General features: G+C 41.4%; 1 protein-coding gene across 4 annotated transcripts in view; it reads left to right on the top strand.

Annotated features, from left to right (window-relative positions):
• Nucleotides 1-14,976, top strand: part of SORCS3 (sortilin related VPS10 domain containing receptor 3) — a 580,244-nt gene that overhangs the window by 503,009 nt on the left and 62,259 nt on the right. For all 4 annotated transcript variants that reach the window (XM_032880553.1, XM_032880561.1, XM_032880570.1 and 1 more), the window contains one exon: nucleotides 589-696. In XM_032880553.1, the coding sequence (XP_032736444.1) occupies nucleotides 589-696 (108 nt within the window). The remainder of the gene's footprint in view (nucleotides 1-588; nucleotides 697-14,976) is intronic.

Genomic DNA, 14,976 nt, shown 5'->3' with positions numbered 1-14,976 from the left:
ACCTTTTCTTGCCTCTAGACAAAAGTCGGTACAGCATTGCCTGGTTCATCTTAGACACTCAGCACTCATCTCTAAAAGCTCCTGAAAGTGGCACTGGGGAGGGAAAATGATCCTAGCATTCATTCTGAACAAATAGGAAATGGTTTGTTTGGGTTTTTTTAAGTTTGATCTGAAAGACACACACCTCCCCTGCCTTAGGGTACACCCTGCACTACTCAATTTATCTGTGTCAGAAACTCCAAGGACTGAACTGATTGTGCTGTAAATTGAACCTTGGGTTCCATTCAGAGTACTTGAAACATGACACTATCCACTCAGCCCTCATGTTTGGGTTGGTTTTTGTTGTTTTTTGATTCTAATATGTTGAAATATTTCTGCATCTCTGGTGCTGTCTCAGCCTGGGCCAGGAAATGTAGTTTTGATCAACTCTCATAATAATGTGGGGAGACGTTAAAGGTGAGTACCTATTGATAATTCAGACTGCCAGAAAGTGAGATGCAGAGGAGACTTTAATAACCTGAAAAATGGTTGCAAAGGAGTGTGGTTTGATTTTCAGCTGTCTCTTCCCTGTATTTGTTTCTAACCTAGGGTGAGTTTTGACGAGGGCCACTCCTGGGACAAGTATGGCTTCACTTCGGTTCCTCTCTTTGTTGACGGGGCTCTGGTGGAGGCGGGAGTGGAGACCCAAATCATGACGTGAGTACTTATTCTGCTGTGATGATAGGAGCCTGAGACATGGGTTCTTTCTCCGCTGAGGCTACAGGTTTTCCTGGGGAACCCCAAAACATTCCAATCTGGTCCCTAGTTTCCTCATCTGTAAAGTGGAAATATATGTTCTTATACCCACCAACTCAGAAAGCTACTGACAACATCTAAAAAGCTAGGCTCTTAAGTGACCAGTTGCTTCTAACAGTATTTAGGATATTCTAACAAATTTCCATGTATCCAAAATCCAAGCAAACAGAAAGCTTCAGTCTTTAGACATGGCCTGTTTCTTTCCAAAATGGTCCAGTAGGGGGCAAGGGACAGGGACAGGTATAGCAAATAAAACAGCCAACATACTGGAATAAGGGAATATTTTAAGGGAAACTCCTGGAGTCTGTGACACACACATACACACACACACACACACACACAGAGTTGTCATTCTACATTTTTCTCTGTTCCTTTACACTGAGAATAGATGATCTTTAAGTTATAAAAATCCTCAGAGTGCTTTCTGAATATTAAAGAAAATTTTAATGATTTGGTACTAGTTTTTAAAAGTCTAACTCCCATCTCCCCATGTCCTCCATGTTATTTGTTATGCTCCACAAATAAGTGAAACCATATGATAATTGACTCTCTCTGCTTGATTTATTTCACTCAGCATAATCTCTTCCAGTCCTGTCCATGTTGATACAAAAGTTGGGTATTCATCCTTTCTGATAGAGGCATAATACTCCATAGTGTATATGGACCACATCTTCCTTATCCATTCATCCGTCGAAGGGCATCTTGGTTCTTTCCACAGTTTGGCGACCGTGGCCATTGCTGCTATAAACACTGGGGTACAGATGGCCATTCTTTTCACTACATCTGTATCTTTGGGGTAAATACCCAGTAGGGAGAGATGGAGAGGAGAAGGGAGTTGAGGGAAATTGGAAGGAGAGGTGAACCATGAGAGACTATGGACTCTGAAAAACAACCTGAGGGTCTTGAAGGGGCGAGGGGTGGGAGGTTGGGGAACAAGGTGGTGGGTATTAGGGAGGACACGTATTGCATGGAGCACTGGGTATGGTGCAAAAACAATGAATACTGTTACGCTGAAAAGAAAAAAAAATGTTATAAATGTTATAAAGTTGTTCAATTAAAAAGTTAAAAATAATCTTGAAAAAAAAGATAAATGGTTTTATATCTGTAAAAAAAAAAAAAAGTCTGTCTAACTCTAATTCCTAAAGAGCTGATCACCTATGTGTGTTTGTGTGCACATGGATACGTAGGGGGATATGGGGGGATGGTCACGGTAACCCTCCACCAGCCAATACCACCATTGCCTCCTGCACTTTGAAGTGACTAGAGCATTGTACACCTTCATCTTCGTTGAACGGACTGAAGGGAGTCACTTGGCAAGATTAAGGAAACCTGCCATGTTGTGGGGTTGACACAGAGGGGCCCACAGAATACTTCTCTGCTGGTATGAGGGAAGAGTGTGGTCTTCTTCCCCTAGGGAATCCTGCTATTCTTTGGGAAGCTTTGCATTCATGAATGTCTTTATAGTTTGAATCAGTCTTTTCCTGAATGAGACTTATGGGCTTTGAGGAGGAGGCAAATACAGGGCAAATGGCTAGTTTTGTACTTTCTTTTCCTGAGAGTATCATTTTAAAAAAGTCTGTGACAACTGCAGCTGTGCAGTTTTGTCCAAGTGTCATAGTCTGGACCCCAACTTGACTTCTTTGCCATGTCCTACCTCTTTAGGTCCATTCTGATATCCAGAGTGTTGACTGGCCAGTCCTCTGGGCTTTCCAAGTAACAGAAAATACTCAGCTGTGATGAAAACTGGTACACAAATTGGGGAGAACAAACAAAGGGACAAAAATCTCACCCCCAGTTTCGGGCACCCGAGCTCAGATTCTGTGCAATCCAGTAGCTATGACCTACCTGTCTGGTAGCTAGCCATGCTGGACCTTCATTTCTTCCTTTCTAAGATTGAATCAATCCTTCTGCTTCTTTTTAAAATGTTGAAATCCTAAAAATCTCCTTTTTAGCAAGTTTAGCAGAAGCCTGTAAGGATCTCATGTCTATAGGACTTGTCTAGAGAAGATTCCAGGATTCCCAGTGCCCTCATTATTACAAAAAAGGCTTATAATAGAAAACCTGAATGGTTACACAAGAATGCCTTTAAAACATTTAGGACAAGTGCAAGAAAGGTGATTTTAAATTCTCTTCTTTAATCCTCTCTGAATTTTCTAAATTGCCAGGGAAATATTTTCTTTGAACTCCAAGGGTGGTGAACGTGTCTTTTTAAAGACTGAACACTCATTTTTGAGCATCTGCTATGTTTTAGGTGCTGGGTTGGGTCCCAGAGCTCTGTGGTTGAAAATGGAAAGAAAGGATATCAAGCCCTGGGAAAAGCTGCTCTGATCCTCCCAAGGGGTATATTGCATTAGTAACTGATATCTGTAGATGTGCACCTGTGTTATGGGAAGACTTCTCGGCAGTTCTCTTGTAAAATGTGAGCAAGGATGTCCCATAGAATTTGCTGTTCAGGATGTAAGGCTGTTTTTTTAGTTTCGTCCAGTACTTTCTTCCCATTTTCTTAAAATACACCCTCTATAGAATTGTCTTACCAACTAATTTCTAATTAAAGTTTCTGAATAAATAGACTCTTATTGTTAGGCTGAGAAATCACTTTATTAAGAGTTAACAATACTGTATGCAAGTGTAGCTGTATAAGCATAGACAGTATTTAAGATATAGCATATTATTACTGATGCTTAGGGCCTAAAGTTTCATCATTGGGTGGATACCCAGCAATAATGTGTAGCCTAAGTTCTGGAAGTTTAAAGCAAGTATTGTAGTATAAATATTATTTCTAAAATACAAACAATTTGGTAAATATGTAGATATGCCTGTATCATAAGTATATATATGCAAGTGTATGTGTATACTGATGCACACACACACATACGTGTATGTATATATGGAGATAGGTAACAGAGATACAGTGAAAGAGAAAGCCCAAGGATTTAGGGTCCTGGCAAGATCTTTGTAAGGTTATACTGTAAAAGAATAATAATAATAAACCTTAAAAAATTATTGGTACCTATATGGTAGGGACTGTTCTAGAAGGACAAATCAGAAATTCCTGTCTTCATAAAGTTTGTGTGCTTGTGCATTAAATAAATGTGAATACAAATGACTCTGTTATTTTACCTAGAATACTCTGCCAGGAGATCAAGATTTTTTTTATAAATTCTGGGATGCATATGAACTACTGGGATTACCACCATCTTTGTTCAGGAGGATCTCTGACAGGGGCTAACTTTTGCAAATTATTTCCTGTCCTTTGTTTGGTCACTAGCTATGAAAAGAAAACCTTCCTCTTTCCTAGAACTTCCTGATACTGCCATCAAAGAGTTAAAGTATAATTCTAAATTCTATAAGGCAAAAGGTGCACACATTCAAGAAGGTTGTATAGCTGGCCTGAATTTATTAAACCAGATGTGGCTGCTCATCACAGTCAAACCTGACATGGTCCTAGAATGCCCAGTACTTGGGCAGTGAATAGATACATATGGTTCTAAACTAAGGTATTCCTTGCTTTTGTGTGAAAGACCCATACTGGTCCCTTTTTTTTTTTTTTTTTTAAGCTTTCTCCTCCTCCTATAATAAGACTTATCCTGCATCTTCTTGGGTGGAACCTCTTTAAACTCATTGCATGCTTCTCTTGGGCATTACTTTGAATAATATCCCATGTACACCAACCTCTACATGACCGGGCATTCCCTAGAAAGTCTAAGGGTACAGTTTAAATTCTGTGTTCATCTAATCTTAAATGGTAATAATTTTTTTCTCAGCTTCAGATGGAGTTTAGCTGGTCACATGGATACAAGGGAGATTGACCTCAGGGCCAAACCATTTACTGAAAAGACGAGATAGCACTCCTATTTTCCTTTCCTCCCCACTACGACTCCGCAAGAGCAGGAAAAGCTTCTGCCCCCTTCTACCTTCTTCATCAAGATACTTCAGATGCTAGCAAGTAGAAAAAGAACGAGGGTAGAGCATAACTGTCTTACATAGAATTTGGGACAGACTGGTACTTGTCTTCTCATGAAATTAAGATGAGTTTGGAAGCAGTTGTCCAACCAAGTATAAGCAATTCAGGCTGCCTCTTTTCAACTTTTTATTAAATCCAGAGTGTCTCCAGTATCAAAATGATCCAGATGTTGTCAGGGCTCTTCAGACAAACACAAGTGTGAGCCCTGGAAAGATTGTCATGAGGCAATTTCTGTCTCTGCCTTAGATTTGAAAATCACTTTAAAACAAGGTGACCCAATAGGGCCAAGCAGAGCTTTTCCCTCGTGGAATGACAATGACATGGATTGAAGTAGGAGTTCAAAAAACTCGATATATCCCCTAAGCACTATGAGGGCAAGGGGCCCATTTGGGGATAAGTCTGCTTACTCTTGGCCATTTAATCAAAAACTCACTCATGATGTAGGCTATTTGACTCTGTATTTTTCTCTTCACGGCTAACTCTGACTCTCTAGCTCAGCTATGGTCAGGGAGGAAGAAAGGCTTGCTCATTCTCACTAAGGTTTGATTGGCTTATCTTGTTACCTTCATTTGGAGGATTTAAATATTTATCAGTTTAGGATAGTTAATTTTATATGTCCTCTTGACAGGGCCACAGGGTACCTAGATAATTTGGTCAAACATTATTCTGCATGTTTCTGTGAGGGTGTTTTTAGATAAGACTAACATTTAAATTGTAGACCTCCTAAAGCAGATTGCCCTCCCTAATGTGGGTGGGTCTTATCCCATCAGTTATAAGTATGAATAGAACAAAAAGGCTGACCTTTCCCTGAGCAAGAGAGAATTCCGACTGCCTGGCTGCCTTTGAACTAGGAGATGGCTTTTTATGGCATTTAATTCCAACTAAAAAAATCCATTCTTCCTGGGTTTCAAGCCTAGAACTACTCTTATCAGCTCTCCTGGGTTTCTAGGTTGCAGACTCACCCCACAGATCTTGGGACTTGTCAGCCTTCATAACTGTGTAAGCCAGTTGCTTATAGTAAATTCTTTTCTCTCTCTCTCTCTCTATATATATATATTTATGTACACACACACACACACACACACACACACACACTTGACCTTCGAACAATACAGGTTCGAAGTTACACATGGATTTTTTTTTCAATAGATATGGTACAGTACTATAAATATATTTTCACTTTCTTACTATTTTTTTTCTCTAGCTGACTTTATTGTAAGAATACGGTCTATAATACATATACATAATATGTGTTCATTGACTTCATGTTATCGGTAAGACTTCTATTCAACAGTAGACATACTAATAGTTAAGTTTTGGGGGAGTCAAAAGTAAGACACAGATTTTTAGCGATGCAGAAGCTTGATGCCCCTAATACCTGCATTATTCAAGGGTCAATTCTATATACATATCTTACTGGTTCTGTTTCTCTGGAGAGCTCGGAATAATACACAGTTCATTATTGAAAATTGTGTAAGAAGATTCTAATATCTTTCAGGCTCTCTTAGAGGGAATTACAGAGGTAAATACCATTCTTTTTACCTACAGGGATCACTTGGGCCAATGTGTTGGGGGAGGGAGATACACCAACCATCAAAGAACCCTAGTTGGATAACTGGGATATGAGTAAAAGGAAGTGAAGACTTCACATACGCAAAAAAGTGTCAGTTGAGTTGGTCTTGAAATTTCAATAGCAGTTTACCTGAAAAGCCAATCAATAGGTAATAGAATGTAAGCTCAAAGAAAGCACAAATTTTTCATCATTTTGTTGAGGACTTTGACTTCAGTACTACTCCTAAAAGGGGAATTACCCTTGTAGGGGTGTAGGAAATCAGTTGTAGGAAATCAGTAATTATTTGTTGAAAGAATTACTGATTTGAAGACAAAGAACAGAAACAAAACAAAGAGCCATGGAAGAACACATGGCTAGGTGTCAAGGGATTGATACTGGGAGGGTTCTTAGGTTATGTTTAGGGATTTATTCTTACCAAAGTGATGTTCTTGAAATTAAAAATGTGGTAATGCCCTCCTCTTCTCAAAACCCATGGAAGGCTGTCCATTGCCTTTATGATAGAATCCAAACTCACTGAATGGCCTAGAGATATCTACACTGACCACATGACCGGTACCTCATTTCTGGCCCCACACTCTGATTGCCTTTCTCTGATCCACTTGCGCCTTCCTGCCGCAGGATTTTTGTATGTGTATCTGCCTGGAAGGTGCTTGCACTCCACACTTGAACAACCAAACTTCTAGGTATCTTTCAGGTCACAGCTTAAGGATCAGCTCTTCTAGTGTACCTTCTTTAGCCCATCAGATCACACTGGGGACCCACTTCCTTTATCCTGTCTTACCCCTTGGTAGTTTACCTTTGCAATGCTTTCAACAATAAGTATTAATGAAAATGGCATTTTTGTAACTTCTTCCTTCACCTTCAACTGCCCTCAAGACAGAGACAGACATACGTGTGTATGTGAGTAAACACATACATGACTTTTAAACTTTATGAGGGAGGATCTTTGTGTATTTTGTCCTGTGGGTGCCATATGTTTATCAGTTTTGTGCTTGCACTAAGGATTTAATGGCATATATGTATTGAATGAGTAAATGAATGAATTAACAAGTGCATTTTATGGTCCCTAATAATCTTTTTTTAAAGATTGTATTTATATGAAAGAAAAAATGAGAGAGAGAGAGAATGCGTGGGAGGAGGGGCAAAAGGAGAGGCAAACTCGCTGGTGAGCAGGGAGCCCAACTCGGGACTCAATACCAGGACCCCGGGATCATGACCTGAGCCGAAGGCAAACACTTAACCAACTGAGCCACCCAGGCACCCGGTCCCCAGTAATCTTACCACTGTTGTGATTGTAGAGATCTCCCTGGACTCTGAAGTACTATGATCAGAATCCAGTAGTTGCAAGTTATGAGGATGTAGGGGTTGGGTCGGAGTCAGAGTCTTGTGTGTGCAGAGTCTATGGAGGATGGTGATGCAGGGGGTGGAATGATGCATGGGCGCAACAGGACAGCTGGAGAATGGGGACCCTCCTGGGAGCGATCCCTGATTTCCTCCACCTTTCACAAGAGTCCAACAGCTTCCACTCGCCTGGAGACCAGTGCTTGGGCAGCACAGTACCTTCCAACACTAGCTCGACAGGGGAATTTGTGTGAGAGAGACAGTCACCGGCTTGCAGGCATGAGATTTGCTTACTTTCATTGCTCTTTTCTCCACTGTCTTTTCAAATGTTATTATTTCAACATTTCCTTGGTAACCTTGACAGGAACCATCTAGTCTAGCCTAATTCATTGTGAAATGTGACCGTTCTTATTACTTCAGGCTGAGAACAGGGCTGGATGATTGACAAGCCAGGGGGCCTATTGCCATCTCAGGCAGTGGCTTTCTAGTTGCTGAGATCTGTGCTGCTGGGGCACTCCAGCCTCTTCGGTGTATTGTTTGCCCCCAAAATAGTCCTTTAAAGAAAGCTCTTTTTGCTGTGGCTCAGATGTGGAATCAGATGGAAAACACTGCTTTCCTGCATCCTCAAAACTACATTTGAAATCCTTTCTTGATATGAAATATTTGAACTCATTGGCTGTGATTTAGCTGATCTTTTACAGGAGCCAGGGACCACCTAGCAGCCTCTCAGAGTGGAAAAAACAAAAAAACAAACAAAAATAAAACCAATGAAACCAAGAGGGAAGTCCTGCCTCCCTGGAAGAAAGTGGACACTTCTTGCCAAGAGTAAGAAGTATCTTCTTACCAACCTGTGTCTGCCCAACACCCACTTTTGTGCCAGGTATCTGAACACTTTCCCAAATTTAATTGCGTAGATTTCTCCCAACAGCCCCATCAGATACAACAGATTGTTATCACTGGGCAGATGTGGACATTGAGGCTCTGAGAAATTCAGTGCTCAGCTCACACATTCAGGAAGAGGCAGATTGATAGCAAGGAATGTGAATTTTAAACATCAGGATCAGAGCTGAAGTTGGAGGAAAGATACTAGAGTTCACCAGGGTTTGTTCAGTAAAGGGGCATGGTGTGTGGGGCTAGAGTGGTGGGATGTTATTCACTAAGTATGGAGGGATGGCCACTGTGCTCGAGACACCAAGTCATAGCAGACTCATTCAAACACAACCTGTTTGAAAAGATATGACGAACATGTGCTAGACCTGGAGAACAATGAGATTGGAAGGTATGAGATAAATTGTAGTTGTCATTGGATATCAAAGAAGGGATTGAAGATAGAATAGCTAGAAAAGGTTTTGTGGCTCTGCAGTGAGGAAGGAGAGAGGGAGCATTATGAGCAAACATGGAACAGTAGACCATGCCTGGCCTGCAGACGGGAGAGTGAGTGATAAGAAGGTTAGAGATGCTTATGGCAAATTGTCTAGGGCCAAATGCCTTGTTGACTCCTTGGATAAATGCAGTTCTAATTGGCATAAATCTCTGATCCATTGTTCTACCAGCAGAACTAATAGCCATAGAAGGGAGAAAGAGAGAGAACATTTTGCCTAGGAAATTATGCACACCCTGAAGATGCTGACGTTAAAAAAAAAAAAAAAGTGAAGACCTTCTTTCCACTTAAAAGACTGTGACCACATGCTTAGCAGGGAACGTGCTCTCAAATCTAGCCTTGGCGCCACACCAAGACCCAACCCTGAGCATAAATGCATTGTTTAGCCTCTGGTAACTGCATCCAATAAAGTCGTTGGAAATGAACTAGCGCTGCTTCCATTGATCTGTTTTTCAATTCTCTGTTGTTTGCTGGAAGAGTCCGATTTTACTTTGCCCAAAGTAAGTCACTCGAGTAATTGGTAAATCCAGTGGAACTCTGAAGTCATTGCCTCTCAGGCTGGCTGCTGGGTTCACATCCTTCACGTTGTCAGCTGACTTCCGTCATTCCACAAACACCCTCCTGTGTGTGCCAAGGAACACAAAAGCAGCATGTGTGCCAGCGTGGGGATTTTGGGGTGTCCCTGGGATGGACGGGAGGCTGGCTACAGCCTGGAAGGAAAAGACTTATTCTGAGCAACAAACTGCTGTGTGGGCTGGAGTGGTGGCCAAGAGCTTGAGTGTTGGAGCTCCACGCTCTGGGGAGAGGGCTCAGGGTACCACTTACCACCCATGTGACCTTAGAAGCTTCACTTGCTCTCCCTCTGAGCTTGGCTCTCCTGGCATGGATTTGGGAATTAAGTGAAATAATCTCCTCAGGGGGACATTAGAGATGTTTATAGTCTCTGTCTTCTAATGAGCAAGAAATGGTTCACTTTCAGGGAAGAACTTTGGCCTCCTAGACAGGGGTTGACAAAGATTTTCCCTGATGATTTTCACTTTTGCTGGTAATGGGGTCTTTGATGCACCTACTTGACTCCCGATCTAGGGTTAAAAAAAAGCCATAGCCACTCACAATATGCAAATCAATGGTCATCAGTGTGTTCTAATAAAACTTTATCAATGGACATTGAAATGTGAATTGCATGTGGTTTTTACATGTCAAAAATACCATTTTTCATTTGCTTTTCTTTCCCCAACCATTTAAACTGTAAAAACCAAACTGTTAGCTTGTAGGCCTTCCAGAATGGAGAGCAGGCCAGATTTGTCCCACAGGTTGTAATCTGTGGACCCCAAATGAGAAGGCACATGGAACTTAATGTATTGTGACTTGTTACAAATATAATTTGAATTTCTGACCCAGTTTCTACAAACTGCCCCCACTACCTGTAGCTCCAGTCATACCCCTTTTTGAAAAGATTGAACAGGCAGATCATTGGGAATGCCTTAAAAGTTGCCTCATTTCTTACCCTAACCACACAGGCAGGGCACCTCTTTCGGGAAGCCCTCCTCAATTCCTTCAGCAATTACTGCCTTTCACTGGATTTCTTTCTTAAGCTGCAGGATTTGGCTCACAGGTATACTTAGTTTGGTCTGCACTTTTTTTTTTTTTTTAATGGAGCCCAGATTTGCAAATTTGGAAATATCTGGCAGTATTGAATCCAAATGCCTGTAGTCTAAGAATTTTCTAGAGCTGCAGAAAAGCTGCCCGCTTTGGGCTGGGCATGCCCTACCTCTCACCTGATGTACAGGTGTCTATGCCCATGCTTCAGCTCATTCATGGTCCATTTAAGCTGCCCTTCTGGCTCCTGTAAGATTTTCAATTTGTGATTTCCACAATAGATGCAGCCTCAGTTTCATACCTATATTGTTTTTTGCCGTTCTCTTTGAGAGTTTCATACATGCCATAATAAAGTATAAAGAGTAATTTCATAAGCATCAGTGTACCAACCACCTGGAATTAATAAATATTCACACACTCTGACTTGGGCTTCAGATTTTTTTTTTTTAATGAATATACAGGGAATTCCCAGGAGAACCAGTCTTCTCATTATTTTTCAATTTCAGATCCTTTCCCCTTACTCCCTACAGAGATCAGTGACTGCTGTGAATTTGATGCATACCCTTCTAGCGCATTTGTTGGTACATTCAGTATGTATTTAATTATCCACAGAAATATATGTAGCGTTGCTTTATGTATTTTTAAAGTGTATAATTTATTTAAGTGCTGTCATTCTCCTACAGGGGTCTGTCACTCAATATTATCTCTCTTGGGGCATATCCATATGGTCCAGACACTTTTAATGCTCTATGGCATTCTGTCATGATAGGAATATGCACAGTTTATTTCTCCATTCTCTTATCAGTGGACATTTAGGTTGTTTCTAGTTTTGGACTGTTTTCAGCAGTACTGTTCTATCTCTGCACATGCCTCTAAGTGCCTACGTGGAATTCTCAGATCCTTATACCTACAAGTGGGATGGCTGGGTGATGGCAAATTGCCATTGTTTTTGTTTTTGCACTGTTTTCTGAGTGTTTCTTATATTGGTCACCTCTGCAGTGGGAATGTGAGGTCTTTTCTAGTCTGTGAGAATCATAGGGTTTGCAACTGTCTTATTGGTCATCTCTCAGAGGCCTGAACATGGAGGCTTGTGTACCACTGGTGCTCAGCAGATACTTGGTGAGTTAATAATGCCATTGGACCACACTGCAAACATTAAAGTGCAAGGGCTGAATTTTATGTCTGTAGGGTTCCTTTTATCTCTTGCTTTGGAACTTGACATGAAGTAAGAGATTGAGAAATGTAATGCCATGGGAAAACCAGGTCGTTCTCCTTCTCCTTTCTTCGATCTCTTTTGATTTCCATATACTTCCTCCTGTCTGGAATGTCCACCTTCTCCCTCTGTGCCCATCTCTTAGGTTCCCCTTCTTATCCCAACTCCTGACTCTTCGTCTATTTTCGCAGACCACGGGTTCCATAGCCCACAGTTACAGACTTTTAACTTTCAAACCCATCGAAGGAACTTATTAAGATTTGAGAAAGGGATTGAGGTTGTTTGGACATAGAATGACTCTTTAAATTCATTGCAAAAACCCAGCTTTCTTTCCTATGCCTTGTCGTTGCCTTTTAGTTTCTTTCTTATTCTCCCCTCCACTCTCTGCCTCTTCCAGGTCCTATTTTCAAACCTTCTATTCCCTGCCTCTGTCTGCTATCTCACAGATAAGAGCATCATGCTGCAGGGACCAGCTCTGCTTGCAGGATCCCTTGCTGCTGGTCCTCTGCCTATTTCTATTAAGGTCTGGTTCATGTCTCACTTTCACTCAGTGCACAGCCACTGCAGTTGTTGACCTCCTTTAGTGCTAAGCCCATCTACACCCTAATGAGAGAACAATCAGATGACATGTACACACACCAGTAGCCAAGGATGCAGCCTGAATTTCTGGAGACTGACAACTGTGGGCTGCTGATGGCTGGCCTTCCTAGATCACGGCTTTCGGCTTTGATACGAAATCGGTCCTCAGCAGCTGCCTCCGTGCAAGCAGAGAGGAAGGCTCACGGAGCAGGAGGTAAGAGGAGGCATGGGGAGACTTGGCCTTCCAGAGAGAACTAGGTATTTAGAAAAAGGACTCAGGGATCCACATGTATCAAGCCCCTGTTGCAAGAATATTTATTACTTCTTTATTCAGCAGGATGCCTTGCATGCCCACTACAAAGTAGACACTGTTCTGAGAGTTCCAGGAGCAGGGCTAAGGCATACACAAGACAGTCAAGGGCTCTGCTGATGGGACATTTATGTTCTAAAGCCTCTTCCACACCCTAGAGAAGAAAGATCAGTTTTGTATGAGGTTTATTTCAGGCTAGAGTTTGTGGGATCTGTTCTATAATCCAATTATGAGCTTTTAATGGTGTGATGGTGGTGAACCACATGGTGGCGAGAGGGGGGAGTGGGGAGGGGTAGAGAGAGAGAGAGAGAGATTGCCATAAACCTCAGGGAAACTCTAACTTCCAACAATTCCAACCCTGGTTTCTGATTATTGCTTACATCCTAGTCTGAGAAAGGACAACACTGTGCATGAATAGAAGAGAACCTCACAGAATATTAAAGAGTGGTTACCTCCAATGGGGCTTTTATTTTCTCATCTATACATTTTTATAGTTTTTGATTTTTGTATAATGAGAAAAGGGAAATCATTTATCAAATTGTACACATGAGAAAAAAAATATCTTCCATATAAATAAAGGGAGGAGCTGCATTTAAGTATATTTAGGTGATTGTGTGAGTCACACTTACTCTATCTTCGAGGTTATGACCTAAAGGAAGGGAGAGTCTTAACTACCCACCGTCACTTCCCAGTGTTAACTAATGCTCTGAGCGAGTTAATACAAAATCATTTCAAATAAACAGGCGACTGGCATCCAATCAAAGACCAGAATGGAAAATAGACAAATCCCACTCATAAATGAAAATTCAGGAAATTGCTAGATAGTGGCTTCTGATGAAGCGGTGCTCTAAATAATTTCTTCAAGGTCATCTGGTTAATTTATGATGCATTTGTAAGTTATTGTGTATTTTAAAAATTAATGAAAGATTTAATTATAGCAGGGTTGCCTGTGACCTTTTATGAAATGACTTCATCATAAATCTGCAGGCATTTCAGAACTGTTTTCCAGGTTTCTAATAATTTGCTCTCAAATTAATGACATCCAGCCAGTGAAAGGAGTCAAGACTGAGTAAAAGGATTGAGTTGGGATTTGCGGTTTCCTAGCAATGGCTAATTCTGAGTCCTGGACTGAGGTGGCAGAGAACATGGTTTGTGACTCACCGGAATCCACAGCAGGTTTAACTGTTTACTTAGAGGAATGAGAAATAAATCCATTGTGTCAATAGGGGAAATTGCAGGTAGCCAGACGAGGTCATTGCAGAAGATTTGATTTGGGGCACATTTATCTACATGTCAGTGTGGAGGTAGTACCTGGATTGGTGGGAGAATTCTTCTTCCCTGAAACCCACGGGAGTTCTCCCTCATTTATAAATTGAAGGCTTATGCCTGCCCTCCAGCTTACCAGCCCCCTGTGAAGCTCAACTTAGACTCCATCACCCTAGTGTCTCTGACCTTCCCCAATCTTACTGAGACCTGCTAAACGGTCTTTGGAGAGAAGCAGGCTTACTTCCCTGGAAACCAGGGACATCATTGTCTCCTGTCATTCTGATGATTCATTTGACTCAATAAAATATACAGAGGAAAATGCTATATCTTAACAAATCAAAGAAAATCCTCTCTCTTAAAAGAAGCTGGGATGTACATTTGTAGTTCTAGATTAGCAGGCTAGACTTTGGAAAATCCAGAGCATCCTTTAGACACAGAAGCCTGAAGGAAAAGCCAGCAAAATGCAGAAGGTGAGCCTTGGCTGAAGACTTCCTTTTTTGCCATAGCCCCAGATACAATCTCTAGTCTACTCTGAGTTCCACCAAGTAATGACTCACAGCACTACTGTTATACATGGCACACCATGACTCAGCCTGCATCCTGCAAAGGTTTCCCATGAAAAGACATCAGTGTGGGAGGAAGAGTTGGGTTTTTGGAGACTTGGGTCCTAGTTCTTTGTGTTCTTGAGCAGGCTACTACTTTGTTTTCCCCAGCCAACTTGTAAAGGGGTTGGGTCAGATGTTCATCCCTAAGGACCCTTGGATGACTAAGACTTTATAATTCTGTTTGTCCTTTTCCATGCCCCGTAGACTCCCAGCTAGAGATGGAACCAATAACGGTGGTCATAGTTCAGGTTCAAATACATAATTGCCCACATCGTAGATGCTTAGATCTTGAGACAAATTGGGTCATAATTGAAGCTCTCTGGATACATCTTCTCTGCAGATTTCTCTTT

Source organism: Lontra canadensis, unplaced genomic scaffold, assembly GCF_010015895.1.
Source record: "Lontra canadensis isolate GAN:19392208 unplaced genomic scaffold, GSC_riverotter_1.0 scaffold3, whole genome shotgun sequence".
Classification (NCBI taxonomy): domain Eukaryota; kingdom Metazoa; phylum Chordata; class Mammalia; order Carnivora; family Mustelidae; genus Lontra; species Lontra canadensis.
Note: the sequence above shows the minus strand (reverse complement) of the source record. Positions and strands in the feature narration are given on the sequence as shown.